Here is a 24,739-nt window from a genome sequence, read left to right as displayed (position 1 = left end):
TTTTTTTTTTTTTTTAAAGATTTTATTTATTTGACAGAGAAAGACACAGCGAGAGAGGGAACACAAACGGGGAGTGGGAGAGGGAGAAGCAGACTCCCTGCCGAGCAGGGAGCCCGATGCGGGACTCGATCCAGGGACTCCAGGATCATGACCTGAGCCGAAGGCAGTCGCCTAACCAACTGAGCCACCCAGGCGCCCATGCATGCTGCATTCTTATCTGTATCTGTGCTTTGATTGTGATTTTTACTTACCTCTACTCTATTATGATGTCACACATCCAGTCTACCAGACAGGATTCCAGCAGAAAATTGGTGACACTCTCAAAAGCGTTCACAGAGAAGGCTTTACTGAAGGGATGATTTACAGAGGGATATAGGAACCAACAAAGCATTATGAAACACCCAAGCCCACCTTGAAAGAGGCAGGGAGCTATAGTCCTACCTCCTTATTTCCTGTCAGCATCTCCTCTGACTGAACCTAACTGGGGGCCGGGGATCAAGGTCATCTGGGTGAAGCAGTCCCGAGAGTTTATCTTCCCAGGACATAGAAGAAGATCACATAGAACAAAGAATGAGTAGAACTACAGTTGGAAGAGGGTGTGTTATAAATGGAGGATGACCAACCCAATCAAATAGGGTTTGGCTTTGCTAAGGCAGCCTTCTGTAAGAGTAAATGCATTGTCTTTTCAGGTAGGGCATCAGAATCCCTATAAACTGTATTCTCTAGTCCAGCTCTCTACTTGTGAGATAAACAGAATGTAGTTTCCCCTCAGAATATCATTGCACATTTAGTATAAATAAGCCGGCCTTCAATGTCAAAAATAAATACTACAAGTCTCACTGTCTCTGTATTCTACTCTGGTAGACCACGCCTGAAGTATTAAGTCTGGTCCTGGGCAAGACATTTTAAGAAGGGCATTAACCTTTGAGTATCCTCAGAATGATCATCATGAGGATAAAGAATTTGGAAATCATGTCTTATAGGCACAGTTGACAGAGATGTGGATGCCCAAATTGAGTGAAAAAGGTCATGACTGATGTATTTGAAGTGCCACGCTGGAAAAGAGAAATTGAATTTACTTACTTCAACTACAAGATGACAGAATTGTCCTCTTGACAATTGAGTGGAAATTTTAGGGAAGCAGAGTTTTGCTCAGCATTAAAAATAACAGTGTATAGCATTAGAATTTTCAGAAAACAATGGAGAGAATTGCTTAGTTGTGAGTGACTTATATGTAGAGATAAATTTACAGCTTCTTATGATGAATATCATAGAAATACATTTTTAAGGTTGGGAGCATATTAATCTCACATCCATTTAGTTCTTGCAGCCATTATAGAAAATAATTGAAGGGATGTATAGTAAGAATTGGCAATACATATAAATATAAAAATAATTCATCTGGCTGCTATGTATTAGAATAAGAAATATAGATTCAAGGGAAATAATGTAAAACTGGTGATCATATGTTATAGAGTTAATATAATCAGGACAAGATTTAGTTATCAACTTTCTGACAGCTAGGATGAGAAAAGCAATAAACACCCATTAGGAGAAAATGTACCATATTTTTAGAAGGTTGCAAAGATTTTTCCTTAAGATTTTAAGATTCTCTGTGGAACAATTAATATAAACAAAAGCAGCAAATAAAATTTATTGAAGTGTCCAACAATAGAAGCCCAGTGTGATGTAAGTAGTGAATGCTATGGGCACCAAGAAAGAGCCAAGTCAGACATACCCTACATCAGGTTACCAGTTAGTATTTGAGAGAATATGGGACAAAGGGTCTTAGAGGATTAGCAGAATTTTGAAAGGAAGAGAAGAAAAGAGTGTTTTCTCTACAAAAGGAAAGGACAGGCAGAAGAAAATAAGCAGATATAGGAATTGGCTAGAGTGAAAGACACGGGCTAGAAAAAGTGAGGATAAGGCTTGAGCTAGAGATCTCAAATCTTGAACCAAAGGGATCCATCTCCACTGATAGGATGCCAGGCCTGAGCCCCAATTCATGTTTTCTCTGCCTTCAGAGTGTTTTCACTGGGAGTAAGCCAATGGTGATACCAACAAGGCTTGCCAATGACTATTTAAACTATGATTGGATATGTTAAAAGATTAATTAAGAAAAGATTATTATTATTTTCAATGAACTAAAATTTAAAACTTCATTTTATTTTTATAAGTTTACCCTAAAGCTATTTTTTCTTCTGTTTTTTAATTTTATTTTATTATGTTAGTCACCATACATTACATCATTAGTTTTTGATGTAGTGTTCCATGATTCATCGTTTGCGTATAACACCCAGTGATCCATTCAATACTTGCCTCTTTAGTACCCATCACCAGGCTAACCCATCCCCCACACTCCTCCCCTCTAGAACCCTCAGTTTGTTTCTCAGAGCCCATAGTCTCTCATGGTTCATCCTCCCCTCGATTTCCCCCCCTTCATTTTTCCCTTCCTACTATTTTCTTCTTCTTCTTTTTTTTTTTTTTTAACATATAACGTATTATTTGTTTCGGGTACAGGTCTGTGATTCATCAGTCTTACACAATTCACAGCGCTCACCATAGCACATACCCTCCCCAGTGTCTATCACCCAGCCACCCCATCCCTCCCACCCCCCTCCACTCCAGCAACCCTCAGTTTGTTTCCTGAGATTAAGTCTCTTATGGCTTGTCTCCCTCTCTGGTTTCATCTTGTTTCATTTTTTCCTCCCTTCCCCTATGCTCCTCTGTCTTGTTTTAAATTCCTCATATCAGTGAGATCATATGATACTTGTCTTTCTCTGATTGACTTATTTTGTAAAGCTATTTTTTTAAGGAAGGAAAATTCTCTTACTCTAATCCTAACTTTCTGTATGTTTAAATATAATCTGAATAATTTATTTAAACTCTTCATAGCCTTAAATAAGAGATACCTGGTTTCTGTGACACTCTCATTAAATCTGGCATTTGTAATAATATGTTCTTTCTTTTCCATGTTTCCTTCTCAGTATGTTTTAGGCAACTCCCATCTTGGCAATCTCTTTCTTTCTACTTCAAAGTATACATTGAAGAGAGGAAGAATTTATTAGAGCTTCCAACTGTTCAGAGGATGTTAAACTGCTATTTTTCTCTTACTCTTTCATTCATGATCGTTTCTACCCTTGTTATTATGCAAATAAACATTATAATTTCAGCCAGGAAAGCCACACTTGAATGAAAAAGAAGATGAGAAATGAAACTTTAGCAAAGACTAAAATAGAAAGGATTTAACAGAAAGTTTCCTCTTTTCTCAATAATTTTATCAATTTAGACTGTGTGTCTCATAATGAGTAGTACATGCTGTGCAAGAGTAGTTTTATACTTTTTTTTTTTAAAGATTTTATTTATTTATTTGAGAGAGAGAGAATGAGAGACAGAGAGCATGAGAGGGAGGAGGGTCAGAGGGAGAAGCAGACTCCCTGCCAAGCAGGGAGCCCGATGCGTGACTCGATCCCGGGTCTCCAGGATCATGACCTGAGCCGAAGGCAGTCGCTTAACCAACTGAGCCACCCAGGCGCCCGCTAGTAGTTTTATACTTATATGTAACAGAAAAACACAATTATCCCATGAAATAATGGAAAATTAAGTATTATAATGCCAACATTTAATATCTTTCCTTTGAATTCATGCTTAAAAAATCTAGTCAGGAAGGTTTTTTTTGTTAACTAAAAATAAAATATTGTCAAAGATTTAATAATAGCAAACACTTGTTTAGCAATTACTATATAGTAGGCTTAATACCTATATACACTCACTTATTTAATTCTTAGAACCATTCTTTTGAGGTAGACACTCTTGATAACCCCTTTATACAGAAGAGGACACTCAGGTACGGAGAGATTACTTGTTTATAGTTTCTTGTTCATAGTCACGCAGCAAATAAGAGCCAAATCTTGAGATCAAAACTCAGGAGCATTGTGAATTGAGTCCATTAATTGCCGATAAATATGATAGTAACCATACCACCCCTTAAAACAATACCTGATAGAGTGTAAACCCTACATAAATGGCTTTGGAGAAAACTGTACATAATATTAAGTCAGGTTTCAACATGTTTTTCTTCCAATTTTATTGAAATATAATTGCCATACAGCCCTGTGTAAGTTTAAGGTGTACAGCATAATGACTTTGTATATTGCAAAATGATCACCACAATAAGTTTAGTTAACATCCATAATCTCCTCTCTCTCTCTCTCTATATATATATGAAAAGAAAAAAATGTATTTTTCCTTGTGAGGAGAACTTTTAGGGCTGACTCTCTCAGCAGCCTTCAAATATGCTATCCACAGAGTTGGCTATGGTCATCATGTTGTACGTTACCTCTCCTGTCCTTATATACCTTATAAGGGGAAGTTTGTTCCTTTCGATCACCTTCTTGGATGAAGGTGGTGAAAATGCTTTTATTCCTACTTCCATTCCATTTCCATTGCCAGTTGCTTTTTTCATCACCTCTCCGCTGCCTCCCAGGCTAGATCCCTTTTTCTTTAGTTACCAAAGAAGTAGGTAGGGCTGATTTTTGAGGCTGTGCTTCAATTTTATTTTAAGTGGTGCTCAAGGCATTTCCTGCCCCCAAGCAACAAGTTCTCTACTCCTCTGACTTCTCTCACCTCTTGGCAAAGTCATGATAAACCGATTCTGCTTGTCTTTTACCTTTTCTTTTCTTTTTTTCTATTTTTACTTTTATGTGCATTTATTTGGGGCAGAATTTACTCCCAGGCCATAAATTTTTGTTTCTTCAGTTTCTTCTGGGATATCTTTTTCCTCTGTGCAACCTCCTCTTCTGGTTTAAGACCAATCTGCTTTTTCAGCAAGGATCATCTCAGTGCAGCAGGGAGAGCTCCCGTAGGGAGGGCTTCATCGGCCATGAGCCCTGTCAGTTCAATCCTGCATCTTGGGAGCTTTGTTCACCGGGATGTGCTCAATGGCCAGAGAATCTACACCTAAACTCTTAAGTTCTGCATGACTCTCTGCATTTTTAAGCATGTGCAGTAAGAATTCAGCACTATTTTGGGGCCACCTGTGTCCAGCCTGACTGTTTGGCCCCGGGCACACCTACCAACTGAATGGCTCACGTGGCTTCTGCAAAGTGACATCCTTCAGACACTTGGTGGCTTTTCTGATATGCATACCCTTGATGGCTTGGGCAGTTTCATGTGTGTTCTTAAAGTGAACACAAAGATTTGAACGTCTTGATATGCATGATTTTGTAGGATTTTCTGGGTCAAGTGAATAGCGAACCATTTTCAGAGATCCCCTTGGGTTGCTTACGGGAAGAGCTTTCTCCTTTTCATCAGCTGATCTCCTGAGGCATTCTCCCAGGCGTTCACCTTTGACTCTTTCTCTGGTTTAGTTGGCCTTTGGCATTAGCAAGAGGAATTAGTTTTTGTTTTTGTTTGTCCCATCTCAACATCTTGTCATGGCCTGTTACAATTCTAAGTGTGCTTTCTTTAGTACATATCACTGTGTGTGGAACTAACATCAACCATCTTTAAGCAATACTGTATATACACAAATAACTTTTTTTCACCTGTGGATTTTTTTTAAGGTGGTTTTATTACAGCAGGGGGACAGGACCCGGGGCAGAAAGAGCTGCCTCACCTGTGGGTCTGTTTTCTGTGAAGTTCTAATCCATATAGCTCTTAAGATTTTACCTCGTTATGACTAAAATTTGCGTAGTTTATTTATGTTTCAAATGTATTTTAATTTGAAAGCAGGAACGTTTTCCATTGGACTGAAACTTTCAACCTTAATTCCAAAACACACTAGTAGTTTTGAAAGGCAATGCCTTTTGAAAGGCACTTTGCAAAGAAGTCTATATACATTATCATGTACTCCCTGTAGGTGCTATTATTATTCCCACTGTACTGAAGAAATAATTGGAGCAAATGTCATACTACCCCCAAAACTTAACAGCAGATACTACTATGGCATGCTCACAGGTAGAGGCATCATCTAGTTATTACCTAGTAAAAAAAAAAAAAGCAATATTTTATTAGCTGAAATGGCTGATCCTTCATAATAGGTTTCATATTTAACGTAAAATAAGCAGATTTTTCAGACCATGTTAAATGCATTTAATGATATCAAGCTTTCAGAGTTTTCTTCCATAGATGGCCATAGAAGATCTTCTCTTTCTTCATAATTAAGCATCTGCCATTTTGGGTGTCTTTCAATGACACAAGTCCTCTCGAACCTCTCCTCTAGTGCTTGCTTTTACTAATTTCCTGGACATTTTGCTCATTAATATTAATTTCCTATGACTTTAACCCTCATGAGATTTTTAATTTTCTGTAATATTCATTGGAATTTCCTGGGATTTTGTTTTAATCAACCCATCATCTTTTAGGATTAGCTGAAAGATTGTTACTTATAAGAAGTTTTAGTTAGTCAAATAATGTGAACTACATGAGCATATACATGGGTCAACTAACTGGCTGTTACCTTCAGAAAGTATTCCTGCATTTCTGACACTGGAAGTTCTCATTTTTTAATTTTTTGTCCCTACGCCTTTTCATATATGCACATAAGTGCACTACAATTGAAAAAGAGGTTTCTTAGACCTTGAACAAATGATCCTGAATTCCTTAGGATTAATTGATAAGAAGGCTTAGAATAATAATAAGTGTGGTTCTACAGACATACATATCATTGGAAGAGAATGAGGTGTCCAAAAATAAGTTTAGCAATAGCTATATGTATACCAGTAATGAATGAGAAGTAATTTTCTATATTAGAAGAATGCAGAAACAAAAATTTAAGAATTACTAAAAATATTAGCATATTTAGCTACATAAAACCTTTGTATGTAAAAAGGACAAAAACAGAAGAAAAATGTATTTAAGGCTCTGCATTTCATTTTAACTACATCTTTATTTTCTGTAAACCAACTATTAAAATATATTAAAATTTAATAAAATGAGAAGTATTGTGATCAGGTAGTCCTTTCTCTCCAAAAAATAACAGTAAATAGTAGCAGAATGAAAGGAAATTAATTTAACCTTTCAAGTGACAAAGAAATGCAAAGAAATTACAATGAGCTGCAACATGTTGTACTGATTTGACAAACTTTTTGAAAAAAATATATCTCAATTTATAAGGCTGCAAGAAAGCAAGAAAATTTTACTCTCTTGCATTGCCGATGGTAGTAGAAATTGGTGCCACCATTTTGTAGTGGAATCCATGGCAGCAGTCAATGAGGATGGATTTTAGGCTGAGGGATGGATGCCCATGGCACTGGATTCTTTCCAAGTATTTTGGGTCACTCTGGTAATTTCAATCTTTAGGAGTATTTACTGTTTAAAAATTAAGTGTCTATCTATGTATTTATATTATAATCTATAATCTATAGTTCATCACCTTTATTCCTGATGTTCCTGATGTTCAGATCCTCATACACTTCTTAAGTGAAAGAATCATATTTGCCTAATTTTTTCTGGTTTCTTGCAATATATATAATATTTGATTTTTTCTGATTTCTTGCAATATATATATATATATAGAGAGAGAGAGAGAGAGAGAGAAAGAATGTGTGTTTTGGAATTAAGGTGCTGTTTTTGTTCACTATCTACAGACGTTGATTCTTGTCAACAACAAAATTAGCAAAATCAGCCCTGCAGCATTCACACCTCTGTTGAAATTGCAACGACTTTATCTGTCCAAGAATCATCTGAAGGAATTGCCAGAAAAAATGCCCAAAACTCTTCAGGAGCTGCGTGCCCATGAGAATGAGATCACCAAAGTGCGAAAATCTGTGTTCAACGGACTGAACCAGATGATCGTCGTAGGTACAGATATTCTTATAACTCTAAGGCCAGAATTGAAGGTCCACCTTAGAAGATTCCAAGTAAGCGATAGCCGCAGGAAGGTAAATTAGCTAGAGCTTACATGTCTTTAGCCTATAGGAGTTAACAGTAGCAAGATTGGCAGAAATGAGATTTTGAATCGTGCCTTATAATGTTTTTATTTCTCGTCCTCGAGGATCTGAGAATGTGGAGAAAACTCTAGGGCCAAAGTCACCCTACTGCATGCCCAAGATGCGGGATGGAATTAAGTAGTGATTAATTAGAGCTATGTGGGGATACCTTTCCATCATGGGAATTGTTTCTATTCTGAACATCTATAAATCATTTGCTTTAAACAATGTGTTCTAAGGTTTTGTGTGGTAAAAAATGGTGATTTTATAATTGGCTTACAAGATGCTAATTTCAAATTATTTAACATTTTAATTCATCTCAGGAAAGTAAAAGCCCCATAATAAGTGTGACTTATTAACACTTGTTTTTTGTTGATTTCTGTGCAAACCTATGTATGCACTTTAAATAATCTTCTTGTTATTGTTTTTGCCACTATTGCTTTTTCCATAAATCTTTGTGTTTTCTTAATGCATTTGTTTGTTGTTTGTTTTAAAAAGAGAAAATTTTACCTCAGTTTGCTATCCCTTTGAAGAGTGTGTCCTTTAATTTCTCTTTTGTTTCTCAGTCAAGTTGTTATCGACCCAAATGTCTCTTAGAATCCTTGTTGAAACAGACACTACTCTGATTTGCAATACCTAATATTGTCCGCTAAAGCTTTGCACTTATTGCATTTGTAGAACTGGGCACCAACCCACTGAAGAGCTCAGGAATTGAAAATGGAGCCTTCCAGGGAATGAAGAAGCTCTCCTATATCCGCATTGCTGACACCAATATAACCACCATCCCTCAAGGTGATAGAAAACTCTCCAAAGCAGTTTGAACACCTAAATCTTAAAACTTTAACATTTAAAAAAAATTGTTTTGGAAATTTAAATGGTGACTGAAGCAGCCAACGTTATTTCTGGTAAATTGTTTACCCTCGGAAGTATTTCTGTTGAGCCTGGATGACCCCTGAGCCATCCAGGCCCATGGTAGAGATGGCTAGACCCTTCTACCTATAAAGTCTCTTCTGAGATACAACTTAACACACGATGATTTCATATTAAAGAATTGGGATTAAAAAAAAAGAATTGTGATAGCACGAAGGAAAAAGTACAGTTATTTAAAAAATAGAATGCCTTAGTGACATTAAAAAAAGATACATGAAGTACTTTGAAATTGAGCCAATTTTTACTTCGAGTCTCCAATCTTTTAGTGAATTCCTTTCCGTCTTAGGACATCTCAGGCATTATTATCTGAATGAGAGCATCCACAGTGGCCATGCTCTTGTATGATAGTGGCGGTCGTATGTTGTAAAGAGTATGGATTTTGGTCGGTATGCTTGAGTTCAGTTTGTCACTAATTGGCTCTAAGGCCTTGGACAAGTTATTCAATATTTATACCTCAATTTCTTTATTTGTAAAATGGCAATAACACCGATATACAACTCACTAGTTTGTCTTAAAATTAAATAACTAATTAAAGAAGTATCTGGTATGCAAATAAGTAATGGATTAATATTACCATTTATTATTTCTTAAAAATATTTTGACACTCATTTTGCTTAGGCGAAGTGCCAAACCCTGGAGACAGGACAGTGAATAGGGTATACTCCCTGCCTTCAAGGAGCTTATAGCCCAGAGCAAAGCCAGGCAGGTAAAGAGCAGGCCTCACACAGCCTTGGGCTAAGGGTTACCTGGGAGAGGCACAGAAGCCAGTCTTTGTGAATCGGAAAAGAAATCAAATCCCCAAAAAAGCAATTCCTCTAATTCTCACATTTTCCCTGCCCCAGAGTTTTAGTCTCACAAAAGCCCTTCTATATTCTCAAATTTTCCCCTCTATTTGGCCCTTTCTCAGCTTAGATATCTTGTTCTTGGACTGGGTACAAAATGTAGGTTCTTGCCCACAGAAAACAATTACCCTTCACTGTGCTTTCACAGGAACTTCAGCTCCCAAAAAGATACATTCCATAGAATGGTTTCTTACCACCCCTTGCCCTCTCCACAGTCTTTTTGCTACAGAAGATGTTTTTATGCCCATAATAGCAACTGCTGGTATAGATAAGATTGATAGATAGATGATAGATGATAGATAGATAAATAGATAGATAGAGATTGATCTACAGTTTTATAAAGCACCTTCATGTTGGTTCTCCAACTTGTTGCATTGTAACAAGTGGGGTTTTGTTTTTGTTTTTGTTTTATCCCCAGGGCAGATGTATATATGTATACATTTATATTTTTAATATATTTTATATTTTAATAATATTTTAAAATTTAAATTATATTTAATTCCATTTTTATATATTACGTATACACTTACATCTTGCCCAAAGCTATAGAGCTGTAGGAGGTGAAGTAAAAAAGCTGGAATTTAAAGTCCAGGTCTTTTCCACTACTTCATGCTGCCAGATGACTTGTGTTGAACATAATCTTTGATTTTGCTCTCCTTCTTAATGCATCCTCCAAAATATGCCTTGGGAACACATTTCATCACTTAGTGACCTGTATTCCTTATGTCTCCTCCCTACTGTAGGTGCTCTTTTCTCACCGTCTCTAGCTTACTTTGATGTATTAAACACTTACTATAAAAATTAGAGTAATCAAGTTTTGTTAAGCACTTATTAATACCAGGTATTGTGCCCAATGCTTTTTATGGATTCTGCTCTATGAATCTCAAACCATTCCTCTATAGTAATATTGTCATACCTGTTTAATAAACGAGGAAAACGAAGCTTAAAGACACGAAGTACATTGCGCCCAAGGCCCTGGGGCTAGGAGGTGGCCAAGCTGGGGCTGTGCCATGCTGACGCGAGTTCATGTGCGTGACCAGTGTACCCTGCTGCCAACTTAAGTCCTCCCTCCTATGCACATTTATGCCAATAAAATAGATGAGTCTGCCTTTCCTAGGCTTGACCCATGTGCCTGAACGTCACCATCCTCCGGGAGTCTTAGTGGCCACACACTATCTACCGTCAATCATGGAAACACAAGGCAGTGGAGTGAAGTGGAGAGTTATGAATTCTTCACGTGGACCATGTGGGTGAAAGGTCTGACTCAGCCACTTAGTTGTTCTGTGACTTTAGGCTAATTATTGCACATCTCCAAAATCTCAGTTTTGCTCTCTATGAAATGGAGGTCTTTTTTTTTTTAATTTTTTAAGATTTTATTTATTTGTGAGAGAGAGAGAGATTGAGAGACAGAGAGCGTGAGAGGGAGGAGGGTCAGAGGGAGAAGCAGACTCCCTGCCGAGCAGGGAGCCCGATGCGGGACTCGATCCCGGGACTCCAGGATCATGACCTGAGCCGAAGGCAGTCGCTTAACCAACTGAGCCACCCAGGTGCCCGAAATGGAGGTCTTAATGACATCTATCTTCTAAGGTATTTGTGAGGATTAATAGACACAAATAAGATGGGTAATGTGCATACATAGTATCTGGCCCAAAGTAAGCTCTCAATATATTTACCTTAAAAATGGAAAGGGAAAAGGAAAAAAAAAGGTAACTAGAGTACAGTTTCTTAGCTAAATGCTACAGTGGCAAAAGTTAATGGTATTCTTGATAAATTTGCCTCTCTCTATCCTATTGCAAAGTTTTCTTCCACCCTCAATCTTTCTCTTGACTATATTTTCCTTTTGGCAAACTGATACTGCAGAAGGGAAGACACTTAGAACCTGGGTAAGATTATGGATGTGACGATAATTGTTCTAGAGACACTACATTTTTAAAAACATCTTTACATGGTGATAGGAAAGAAAAGATGTATATTCAATTTGCTTTGTTATATATTCACTTGCTAATTACATATGGGAGGAGTATTTTAAAAATTCACATTTATTTACTCTAAGGAGATTTGAGTGGTTGAAATCCCTTATTCCAAGAGTGACTGTGGTCTCCTGGTATTTAGTCATAAGAACGACTCAGTTGTGATTTTGTCACCGGACCCCAAGACCAGGTTCTTGGGCCTCCAGGTCATAGAAATGAACACTGAACTCAAGAGAAAGAAAGCCGGTGGAGTTTATTAGAGATAGATTGCCTACAAGGGAGCTGACAGCAAAGAGGAACGTTGCTCTCTGAAGGGGTATTGTGCAAGGAATGGAAGAGGCAATTTTCCAGAGGGTCAGGGACTAGAAGTGGGGAAGCATTCTTCAATCCCACCGTCATTAACTTGTGGTCATTACTTCTCAGTGGACACAAGACAATCACAGAATGCCCTTCTCCATGGTTGACATTCTTTTAGGCCTCCTGGAAAATAGAAATATTTGTGCAAGCAGGCTTTAAATTGTTACTTCTAATCTTGCCCAGACACCCATTACTCCTAACGACTATTATCTCGTTTGTTCGCCTTCCCAGAAGGAGGTATTTGCCTCTAAGCGTATGGAAACATTTAACCTTTGCCTCAGACCAGTGGCTCTACAGGAGTGAAGTCCCTCTTGCTTTTCCTATATTGTCTCAATTTCAGTTCCTTCAGTTAAGAGCATGCTATTTTAACTCCCTTTGACCATCTGGGAGCATATTACATTCCCTACTTGGCAGCTAGATAACCTCTAAAGTTTGGAACTTTGAGTCTGTGTTTCTTCGTCTATGAAAGGGAGGTTCACAAAAAATAATTTGTAAACTAAAAAAATTAAATGAGCTAAGTTAGAAAAAGTGCCAGTGTCAGTGTTCGCTACATGACAGACTTTCAGTGAATAGCTTAGCATCTCCCGCACAAAACATAGTGCCATTGAGAAACAAATAATAAGTTCAAATCAAATATGGACTAAACTTTTACATGAAAGAGACAGTATTGACAGAATTCAGTGGTGTGCCATGAACATTTTCATACCAAACATAACCTGCAGTTTTCCACCTTTGTTTCTTATGGACAAATAACCAACACTCTCTGCTAAGCAGATGTTAGTTCGACATGTAACCAATTTGCTCTTTTCTTTGTAGTTGTGGCTATTCTTGTAAGTGGAACAATATGCTCTTTAAAAAGCTGTATAAAAACATCATATATCCTCAGATGGCAGGAGGAAATGAAAATAAAATACTTAAACTTTTATATTAATATTATTACATTTTTAGAAATCATAGCCCTTCGAGAAGTACTATCCAGAGGTTTCACGGATACTTTGGATCTAAAATTATTTCCCCAGGTGGTCTACATGTGGCTGATCACTTCATTCTAGGCCTCTGCATTCCTCTTGTGTAAAGAAAGTCTTGATTTAAAAGGTCCAAGTAAGCTCTAGCTCTTTCTACACGTCCATGTTGTGGAGGCGTTTGAGTTTTGTTTCATTTGTTTGTTTGTTTTTTAACGTGGAAAAGCTGATTAAGACTAAGGCCCACGCGTTTATCAAGTGTTAGTTACTAATGAGACTCATTACTGAAATACCTCGTTAAATTTGTATATAGGTTTACCTTATACATAATGTCTTATAGTTCAAATGCTTATTTCATTTTATGGTTGTGGTCTTTTATCAGTAACAGTATTAGTTTAGTAACAATGGTGTAGGAAATTAATGAGATTCAGGGTTTGACTTCAGTTCTACGATCGTATCCTAACAATTACTAGGACAAAAATCTACTATGTGATAAACACAGGCCATGTTTCTGTTAAAATCCATCTAGGAGAATAAAAAGTGCTTGTCCTACTTCCAGAAGCATCTATTATTATGAAAGGGATAAAGAAAAAGATAAAAAGCAAAACTGATGGAAAAGATAAAAAGCAAATCCTTTGAAACTATGTCTTTCAGCAAATTGGTGGCCTAGGTGCTCGTTAAGTCTGTGTACATCCTGTAATTACATTTCTCTGCTAATTTAACGTTCTTTTTTTTCTCTATTCCAGGTCTTCCTCCTTCCCTTACTGAATTACATCTTGAAAGCAACAAAATCACCAAAGTTGATGCATCTAGCCTGAAAGGACTGAATAATTTGGCTAAGTAATAATATTCTTTCATGACCTTTTACCAGTAAAAGTGGCTGCAAGCTCCGAATTAGAAACACAGTGGGTGGTTGCTGACTGTTTTTGTTGTTGGTCCTAACAACCTCAAACCTCAGCAGGCCCAATTATTTCTTTAAAATACAATGAAATAGTGTACTTACCATAACCATGAAAATTATCTACCATATTGTTTTTAGATTAAGACATATCTTCTGTACAAGGTATCCGATTAAATCAGTATGTTCATTCAATATGTTCTAACTTGGTAGCATTTAACAGAACGTTAAGTAAATTATAACACAGTGTTCAGAATTTGAAAATGCCTTAAAATGGAAGTTACCAAGACATGGACATATTGGGCATCCCACCCTATAGTATTGGAATAATTATGATGAGATTCTCTCGCTTCTGTTCTTTGAAGAGTTTAAAATGTCTCTGGACACTTAGTGTAGTCTAACAAAAGAAGTTATTTATTTATTTATTTTTTAACAGAAGATTAACTTTTTTTTCCTGGTAGATAATCATTCATTCCTTTCCTGCTTTCTAGCCTAACTTTAATCTTTCTACATTAACAATCTGGTTAAGTAATAAAAAGAGGGGAATGCTTGCAAACTATTGGCTTTATCTTTGAGAAACACTCGGCTCTTGAACGGTATTACTGAATGTTCTTACAAAGGAGCACACTGTTATGACAAATTGATTCACTCCACTTTTATCTTTATAAATTTTATGGTAGATAAATAAATATAAAATATATCATTTATCCTTGAGAATGAGCTAAGACCAGATGACGTATAACACAGCTTTTCTCATTTCTGTGGAGATTTCCCATGAGCCGGTGGACAGTGAGGGCTGAAGGTAAGCGTGTCCATACGACTCTAGCTATAGCATCTTACCCTGGTGGCTCAAATGGTACGAAATCACTTATCTAAAGATATTTGAATTACAGTCTCTAATACAGCAAATATATTTCAAAATAGCATTATGCATCCCTGACCTTTCTTTGTGATTTTGTCCCTCTAGCTGCAGAACAACATAGGAAGATAAGTTACATTGCGTATTGCATAGAACTGTCTTTAGGACAGCTAGTAGTTGTAGTAATAAGAGTAGAGGTGAACAATAATCTAATTCCAAATATGGTAAATCATTAATAATATTTGTGCTTTTTTAGAAGAAAAATTCATTTTGTACTGAAAGTGGTATGGAGAGTTTTTTTAAAAATTCCATTCATTAAATTGGAACAGACTGACCCAAGTGGCCAAGCAAACTTTTCCGATTCTTGAATTTATCAAACAAATTTCCTTTTGGAATCAAGTCCAGAAAAACCTGTCTATGAAACCATCACATCCTCACGTGGTTTACTCTTCACTGATGTTGGAACATGAGAGGTATTTTCGTGTTGAACATCAAAACCGTGAAAAGAAGAAAAAAAATGATCTTGGAACATTGTTGCAGGGCAAATATTCCAATTAGTTATTAGAAAAAAGTGGGAAGAAAATAGTATATGCCTCTCTCCAAAAATATGAGATGGTTTTCAGGCAAACTTCCCTTCTGTTACACATGTATACATCTATGATCATCTCTCTTACTAGGTGGATTTTATACTTTGAGGAAAGAATCATGGTTTTTTAGCTGTGTGTCCTCTGCCTTCATAAGCCTAGGATAATATCGCGAATGTACTAGGTCCTCAAAAACATTTATTGATTGAATATATAAATCATCAGAAAAGTGAAGTTTTTTTGAATCAATTATTAGGAATATCATATTCTAAAACTGAATTAGCCCAAAATTGGATATGGGACTTGAAGTGTTGTAAGGAATAGGAGACATGTTTCTATAATAGAAAAGAAAAGACCAGAAACAAAAGAGATAAATGTCTAAGACTGAGGGGAAAACAAAATGTTCTCAGCCAAGGTGCCAGGTTAATAATCCATAGCTAAGATAAACCAACAGTTTTATTAATAGCCTAAAATCAATATACCGTGATCTCAGTTATTTGAAATACAAAGCCATGATTAAAATGGAAAGACTTTGGTTACATAAACCAAAATCTAAATCCCAAAAGGGCTCAAAGATGAGAACTACCTGAAGGCAGGCAAAAACCATCCTATAGAAAGTTCCTAAGCCTATTCCACTACATTTGAAGTAGCCCAGTAGACTCCTCCTCTTTCTCTTGGAGCTAGAATTCTGGCTCTCTTTCATGACCTTGTTGTCTCATCCCTGGGATCCTCTCTCTGCTCTTTGGGATTGGCAGCACCCTGGTTTTGACGGAGAGTCATACATCGCCAGAATGCCAAATACATTAACCTTATCTCCAAGTCGACTTCTGCCTTTTGAATCCCATTTACTAGGAAGACACCTCACAGCTGCAGAAGTTTGACCTTTTATGCATTTAATTTAAAAAATGCAACCCAAACCTTTGAGTGGCATTGTATAAGAAATGTCAAAGGGGCCAAGAAAGAGACACTTAGGTCAGAGATCAAGGCCAGAAGCTGGGAGTGTTGGCACCAGGCAAATTCAGATAGTAACAGATGGCCAGTGATAAACTCAAACGAAAGCAAGATGCTAATTCTGTTAACCTTCCTGGCAGGGACGTTTATTGATTCATTAGATCCTTCTGCCTTTTATTTCCAATGAATACATTTATATAATAAATATATGATTATTTGATTTCCAAAGTGACCAAGATGATAATAGTATTCCTTTTAGTTTTCTCTGGCGTGAATTCATTATATTCATTATACAGAGAAATCAATTCAACAGCTATTCATTGATCGTAACAAGCTCTGTGTTATGGTGGGTATGCCACAAAACAGTCACTTTTCTCTAGGAGAGACACACAGGTACATAGTCCCTTGAGTTTTTTAAGAGGGTGACAACAGGAACATTTATTAGGGGATGCCTGTCAGAGGAATTTCAAAGAGAGTGACTCTAAGCTGGGAACTTAAGAACAAATGGGCTTTATCCAAGAGCAGAAAGGTTGGAAAAAGCATTCTAGGCAAAGGGAGCAGTAAGTGCAAAAACGAAGAAAGTCCTTCTCCGTTGACTGGATAAATCACACAAATGCCTGTGAGGAGGGCAGCCTTGAGCAGTGCACGCATTCATTTCTGCTTTCCTTTGCAGGTTGGGACTGAGTTTTAACAGCATCTCTGCGATTGACAATGGCACGCTAGCCAACACTCCTCATCTGAGGGAGCTTCACTTGGACAACAATAAGCTTATCAAAGTACCTGGTGGGCTGGCGGAGCATAAGTACATCCAGGTAATGCAATACCACTGACTAGTGTGAGGAACATCTAGGGAGTGAACACTCCCTACCGGGATGTTAGGAGACAGGAAGGGAAGCTTTGCTTACAAATCTTTTTGCAGAAAGATTTTTTTAATATTCATTCTGGTTTCATGAAAAACATAGGTTTATTTTTTAAAAAAGATTCATTTATTATTTATTTGTCAGAGAGAGAGAGCACAAGCAGGGGGAATGGGAGAGGGAGAAGCAGACTTCCCGCTGAGCAGGGAGCCTGATGCAGGACTCGATTCCAGGATCCTGGGATCACGACCTGAGCTGAAGGCAGATGCTTAACGACTGAGCCACCCAGGCATCCTGAAAAATATAGGTTTAAATGATATTTTTTTAAATAGGACTATTACCTTAGATTTAGTATAGTGCTGACTTCCAGAATATAATATTTTTAATGAAGCAGGCAAGGTAGTTTGAAGTCATTGATCACTGTAACAAACATACTGGTTGAAAAAGATGATATAATCTGTTAAGTATAGATAGGGAATAAAATAGCAATTGTAACTTTTAGCTTCAACAGATGTCAGGTAGGTCAAAAGGGAATGTTAAGCTAGCAATGTGCCTGAGTTAACTCTTTATAGATTATGGGGTTATAGTACATTCATAAGGACAAGAAGATATGGTCCAGTGGTCCACTGTGGTAACAGAGCTTTCTAGTCTGTAATCTATAAATGTAAGGCATGCTCATTAGTTTAAATAGTAACAATATTTTCATGTATAATAGAATAAGACTTCCATTGTTACTTTGAGGAAATAGAACAAATATGTTATTCAAAGTTTATATTTAAAAAAGTTAATAATGTGGTTATTCACAGATTTTATGTATTTGCTTATTTTATCTAATTTTTTGGTTTCTTTAAAGGTTATATTTAAATTGTTTCTTTCAGAAATTTACATAGGTTCTTAGTTCAATCATGATGATTCAGAAATTATATGTTGGAGAGCCTGGGTGGCACAGTCGGTCGAGTATCAGACTCTTGGTCTCAGCTCAGGTCATGATCTCAGGGTTGTGAGGTGGAGCCCCACATTGGGATCTGTGCTCAGCGTGGAGTCTGCCTAAGATTCTCTCTCCTTCTCCCTCTGCCCCTCCCCACTGTGCTTGCGCTCTCTCTCTCAAATAAATAAATAAATCTTTAAAAAAAAAATTATACTTTGACATTGATGTTCTATTATAAATAAATCCTTTTTATAAAGTTGCCATTTTGGTAATGTTTCCACTTCTTAACTTGGGGTTCAAGATAGGTTTATCCCTTACTCTGCTGTCAGTTATGTCAATATGTTACTAATCTCTCTTCTTTTTTTTATTGAGTTGTGACAAAAACTCCAAATGAAATTGATATATCATGATTTACATAAGGTTTCTGTTGGTGGTGGGCATTTTTTTTGGGGGGGGGCAGTTGTTTTGTTTTCATTTTTATATCCTAGAATAATCAGTTTTACCTTCTTGATTGCTGTTTTTCAAATGTCAGTCTGGATGTATTACTGAGTTAATAAAATAAGTTTAATGAGTTAATTAAGAACATTTATGGTGGGCGCCTGGGTGGCTCAGATGGTTAAGCGTCTGCGTTCGGCTCAGGTCATGATCTCAGGGTCCTGGGATTGAGTCCCGCATCGGGCTTCCTGCTCCTTGGGAGCCTGCTTCTCCCTCTGCCTCTCTCTCTCTCTCTCTGTCTCTCATGAATAAATAAATAAAAAAAAAAAATCTTTCAAAAAAAAAGAACATTTATGGTATAGGCTAGGCTAGGCTAGGATAGGTTAGAATGAATGGAAAATAAAATATCAATGTAATGGTAAGTATTTCATAAAAACTTTGTTTAAGTGCACAGATTTACATATGCTAAATACATGTATTGTGTTTCTTATGGTGGGTCACAGAGAAAAAATTATAAAACATGCTATTTTGAAATCTTTGTTTAATATTAACAAATCTCATGGGCATTCACACAAGGGCCTCACTCTTGGTTTTTCATCTCTAATTGGCTATCCATGCATCCATTTCACCTCCCTTCTTATAGGCTCTTAGGGATTTCACCTACTTTACTGTCTTTTTTGTAAGTACATAATTCAGTTATTTTTAGCAAAATTATATAGTTCTTCAACTATCACTACAATCCAGTTTTTTTTTTTTTTAAAGATTTTATTTATTTGAGAGAGAGTGTGAGCATGAGCAGGGAATGGGCAGAGGGAGAAGCAGGCTCCCCACTGAGCAGGGAGCCTAAAGTGGGAGTTATTCCCAGCCCTGAGATCGTTAACCTGAGCCAAAGACAGACCCTTAACTGACTGAGCCACCCAGGCACCCCCACCACAATCCAGTTCTAGCACTTCTCACCTCTTACTTTTTCTAGTCAATTTTCAATCTCATCTTCTGCCACAGGAAATCATTCATCTACTTTCCATCTCCATGGATTTGCCTTTCCTGGACATTTCATATAAATGGAATCACTTATTGTAATGATCTTATGTATCATAGCATGAGTCATAGCATGTATCTGTAGTTGATTCATTTTTATCAGTGAATACCATTCCATTGTACGGATATACCACATTTTGTTTGCTAGCACTACACTTTTTGATTCCTGTTGCTTTTGATTGTGTTTTAAAGTTGGGAGTGAAGGTCTTTCAACTTTGTTCTTATTTTTTTAATCTTTTTTTTTTTTAGATTATTTATTTATTTATTTGAGAGAAAGACAGTGAGTGAGTGAGTGAGTGAGTGAGTGAGTGAGCATGGGTGGGTGAATCAGACTCTGCTGTGAGCAGGGAACCTGATGCGGGGCTTGATCCCAGGACCCCAAGATTATCACCTGAGCCAAAGGCAGACGCTTAACTGACTGAGCCACCCAGGCCCCCCAGCTTTGCTCTTATTTTTCAAAATTGTTTTGGCTATTCTTATTTCTTTGCATTTTCATATAAATTTTAGAATCAGCTTGTTCATTTTTGCAAAAATAGTCTGCTAGGGCTCTAATAAGGATTGTGGTGAATCTATAGATCAATTAGGGGAGTACTGTCATCTTAATAATATTGAGTGTTCCAATTCATAAGCATGGAATATCTCCATTTCATATTATTTAATTTCTCACAGCAATGTTTTTTTCATTTTTAGTGTACACATCTTACAATTCTTTTATTAAATGTATCCTTATTTTCTTTACTCTTTTTGATGCTGCTGTGAATGAATTATTAACCTTGATTTCATTTTTGAATTTTTTTTGCTAGTATATGCAAACACAATTGATTTTTGTATATCAATCTTCTATCCTGGTACTGTGCTGAAATCGTTTTTAGTTGCAGAAGTTTTTGTGCACTTCTTTGGATATTCCATATTTGGGATCATGTCATTTGTGAATAAAGTCAGTTTTAATTATTACTCTCTTGTCTGAATTATTTCATTTATTTTTCTTGCTTCATTGCACTGGCTAGAATCTCCAGTGCAATACTGAATAGAAGTGATGAAATTAGACATCTTTGCCTTGTTTACTATTTTAAGAGAGAGGTGGACATTCAGTCTTTTACCTTTCAGCATGATGTTAACTACAGGTCTTTTGTAGATGCTCTTTATCAAGTTGAGAAAGTTCTCTTCTATTCTTAAGCTTACTGAAAATTTTTATCATGAATGTGTATTCAAATGCTTTTTGTGTGTCTGTTGAGATTATCATGTGGTTTTGCCTTTTATTTCTTTAATATAGTATATTAAGTTAATTAATTTCCAGTTAAATGGGTTTTACATCCCAGAGATAAATCATGCTTGGTCTTGGCCATGGTGTATAGTCTTTTTCTATGTTAGGAGATACAGTTTCCTAATATTTTATTGAAGTTCTTTGTTTATGTTTATATGAAATATTTGAGGGTGCCTGGGTGGCTCAGTCAGTTAATGTCTGCTTTCGGCTCAGGTCATGATCCCAGGGTCCTGGGATCAAGTCATGCATCAGGCTCCCTGCTCTGTGGGGAGGCTGCTTCTCCCTCTCCTCCCTGCTTGTGCTCTGTCTCTCTCTATCTCTGTCTCTCTCTCTCTCTCTCTCAAATAAACAAATAAAATCTTAAAAAAAAAAGAAATATTTGATTGTAGGTTGTGTGTGTGTGTGATGATTTTTGTCTTGCTTTAATATTAGAAAATACTGACTTCCTAATGAATTGGGAATATAGTTTTCTTTTTTACACAGACTAATACTTGCTTTATGTCTTGATATTGTTTTCTCTCGCCTTCAGTATTAGTCATAAACTCTAACCAAACATATCTCCCCTTTCTTGCTAATCATTGCTAGGAATTAGAGAATGGCAAATGAAAAGAAATTTTCAGTTTGCGAATTATAAAAAAAAAAGTACTTGCAGGTATTGTTTGTCTTTAATATTCCTCATTTCTGTTTTTATGTGATACCTATCGTTCTCCTTCCAAACCCTTTCTTAAACAAGGCCCCTTTCACCTGCATGTAAGTGTGAGTGTTCTGGTAAATGGAACAATATTTTAAGTTAATTATTATGAGGGAGAACCTCATAGGTTTTATAATGTACTTTAGGAATTGTTGCCTTCTTATTATATTTTAACTTTGGTTGTATAAGTCACTTCTTGCTCTTCAGAATTCACATGTACATAATAGAAGTAAAAACCCATTTCTAAAGTCCTTTTCATAACTGATATTTAATTTCCCTGAGAAAAATCTATTAACAAGTTACCATTATCTTAAATGTAATCATAAAATACATTTCAGAAAAATTCTATTGAACAGTAGACGTATATTCGTAAGTAGAATTTGTAACACACAGTACATTGTTATTAAAACTTTCTAGGTCTATTCATTTCCAAATGCTCAGTGTTTCTTAGGGTTTGTGATAATTTTGATTCTAATACTGCCTGTACACTTTTTCTTCACTATATATTACTTCCTCATTTTGTATAATTTCATTAAAAGATACATCATTTTATCTTTGCCCTGAAAACATAATATTCCATGTAGACACAATTTATGAAATAACATGAATCTATTCTTGTATTCATTCAACATATATTATTGAACACCTACTCTGTTCTAGTAGACACTAAAGATATAAACAAAACAGAACAAGTTTCTTTCCTCATGGAGCTTTTATTCTAGAGGAGAAAAACAGACAAATAAATACATAATAAGCTATATAGTGACAATTACTATGAAGATTTAAAGAAATGAATTGGGGCAGAGAATGGCAGCATTGGATAGTCAGGGAAGACATCTTTGGTAAGAAAATGTTACATGAATTACATGAGGGAGTAAGCCCCATAGACATCTTGGAGAAGATCAGTTCACATGGAAGAAACAATGTGTGCCAACCTAAGGAAGGATTGTGATTTTTGTAATAGAGGAAAAGCAAGTAGGCCAGAGTGGTTAGATTGAATAGTAAGGGGAGATAAGGTCAGAGCAGAAGGATGTCAGATCCTGTTAGGTTTATGAGCCAATCTGAGAACTTTGGACTTCATCCTGCATGAGACAGGAAGCCCCTGGAGTGTTGAGGCAAAGAATATATAACTTGGCTTACTTTTTAAAATAATTGCTCTATGAAGAAAGAAAAAAAGAAAGAAAGAAAGAAAGAGAAAGAAAGAAAGAAGAAAGAAAGAGAAGAAAGAGAAAAAGAAAGAAAGAAGAAAGAAAAAAAAGAAAAGAAAGAAGAAGGAAGGAGGGAAGGAAGGAAGAAAGAAAAAGAGAAGGAAGAGGGAAGGAAGGGAGGGAGGGAGGGAGGAAGGAAGGAAGGAAGGAAGGAAGGAAGGAAGAAAGTGATTTTAGAGCAAAAGAGGAAGTAGGAATGATGACTTCAATCCTCCAGAAGGAGATAATGGCAGTTTTGGACAATGTTGTAGGAGTCAGTATGGGGAGAAGGACTGGATTACACGTACATTTTGAAGATTGAGCTAGCAGCATTTGTTGATGGTTGGGTGAAGAGTGTAAGAGAAAGGGTCAAGGATAAAGAATAAAGGGAAAAGAATAAAGTATTTACATGAATGGCTTAGTCTATTTAGAGGAAAATAATCATTCTCCATTATTTCATTTTGTAGGTTGTCTACCTTCATAACAACAATATCTCTGCAGTTGGGTCTAACGACTTCTGCCCACCTGGATACAACACCAAAAAGGCCTCTTATTCAGGTGTGAGCCTTTTCAGCAACCCAGTCCAGTACTGGGAGATCCAGCCATCCACCTTCCGATGTGTCTATGTGCGCTCAGCCATCCAGCTTGGAAATTATAAATAATTCCCAAGAAAACCCTCGTTTTTATAACCTGGCAAAATCCCATTAATATCATTGCTCAAGAAAAAAAAATGAAAGCTGGATACTGGAAACTTAACTGCAATGTGGATCTTTTTCCCACATGATTTATAATACATAAAGCCAAATATGCAGTTTAAATAATTGCCTACAATAAAAAAATATTTTGCCTGCCATTTTCAGAATTCTTTTTTGAAGCTTTCTGTTGATGTTAACTGGACTATTGCAGATATTCTTATTTCCCTAAACGTAAAATTTGGAGTAAATATATATATATATATATATATATGTCATAACATATATATATATATATGTCAACAATTTAGTAAAGCTTTTCTTGTTTAATTTTTAGAAGGAATCAAATAAAAAAAGTATCCATCTTCTGTAGCTCCATAGGGTGTTAGATCCTTTGACATAAAGTCAAACTTCAAGTTCTATCTAGCTCTGTGTTAATCCTCTATTATTGGTAAAGCCTCATTTGAATATGTAAATTCAATACAGGCTATGTAAGATTTTTGCTAATGTCATCATTTTGAAAAAAATAAATGTACAAATACATTCAAAATTACCATTGTATAAAAGTGTAATTGTAAATCTTCTCTAAACCCCATTTTCTGAAGAGAGCAGACATTGTGTTCTAGACAAAAATGGCACATCTTTTCAAGTTCTCAGATATTTCTTTTACTCCTGTTTTTTGACATTTGTGTATTATAACTTAGATTATCTATAATCAGTGCTAAGCTGATAAAGCCCAAAGCTGATTCTTTTTCTGATTGGTCTAGAAAGCTGGTATTTTCAGTTACTAGGATACTAAATCAGTTTTAAAACATCATGTGTATAATCAGGCTGCTCACCTGAATATTTCTATAATTACTAGATGTATTAGAAATAGTTCTTGCATTTAGTTAAACCTTCAAATTTAGAATTTTTTTCTTCAGGAATTATAGAGACCTATCACAGCAGACCATTCAACAAGCCTGGGGAATGGGCTGATTTACAAAAAGTGGAGATTTACTAAAAACTACATTTATGCTATCAACATCTAATAAACAAACATGTGAGGATAGTTTGTTTTGTCTACAACGTTGAATGTTTTATGGTTGCAAATACAGATAACCAAATCCAAACTGTTACTTTTTTTTAAGATTTTATTTATTTGTTTGGGGGAGAGAGAGCACACACACAAGTATGCGCATAGGGGGAGGGTTAGAGAGGGAGAGAGAGGGACAAGCAGACTCCTCGCTGAGTGAGGAGCCCAACATGGGGCCCAATCTCAAGAGCCTGAGATCATGACCTGAGGTGAAAATCAAGAGTTGGATTCTCAACCGACTGAGCCACCCAGGCACCCCCAAATCCAAACTGGTTTAAACCATAACGG

At 36.4% G+C, this 24,739-nt stretch overlaps 1 protein-coding gene across 4 annotated transcripts in view; it reads left to right on the top strand.

Annotated features, from left to right (window-relative positions):
• The window catches only part of DCN (decorin), a 43,506-nt gene extending 19,577 nt beyond the window's left edge, over positions 1-23,929 (top strand). For 2 of the 4 annotated variants that reach the window (XM_006749099.3, XM_006749100.3), the window contains exons 4-8: positions 7,590-7,803; positions 8,610-8,723; positions 13,739-13,832; positions 16,958-17,096; positions 23,152-23,929. In XM_006749099.3, coding sequence (XP_006749162.1) covers positions 7,590-7,803; positions 8,610-8,723; positions 13,739-13,832; positions 16,958-17,096; positions 23,152-23,346 — 756 coding nt within the window. In that variant the 3' untranslated portion in view covers positions 23,347-23,929. Of the gene's footprint in view, positions 1-7,589; positions 7,804-8,609; positions 8,724-13,738; positions 13,833-16,957; positions 17,097-18,019 lie in introns of those variants that run through there. The other 2 variants (XM_081822192.1, XR_014145831.1) reach the window with 2 other exon arrangements.
• The last annotated feature ends 810 nt before the right edge of the window (positions 23,930-24,739 follow it).

This window comes from Leptonychotes weddellii, chromosome 5 (assembly GCF_054177405.1).
Source record: "Leptonychotes weddellii isolate Sample4059 chromosome 5, ASM5417740v2, whole genome shotgun sequence".
Lineage (NCBI taxonomy): Eukaryota > Metazoa > Chordata > Mammalia > Carnivora > Phocidae > Leptonychotes > Leptonychotes weddellii.
The sequence above is the reverse complement of the archived record's forward strand: the minus strand, read 5'-3'. Positions and strand labels throughout refer to the sequence as shown.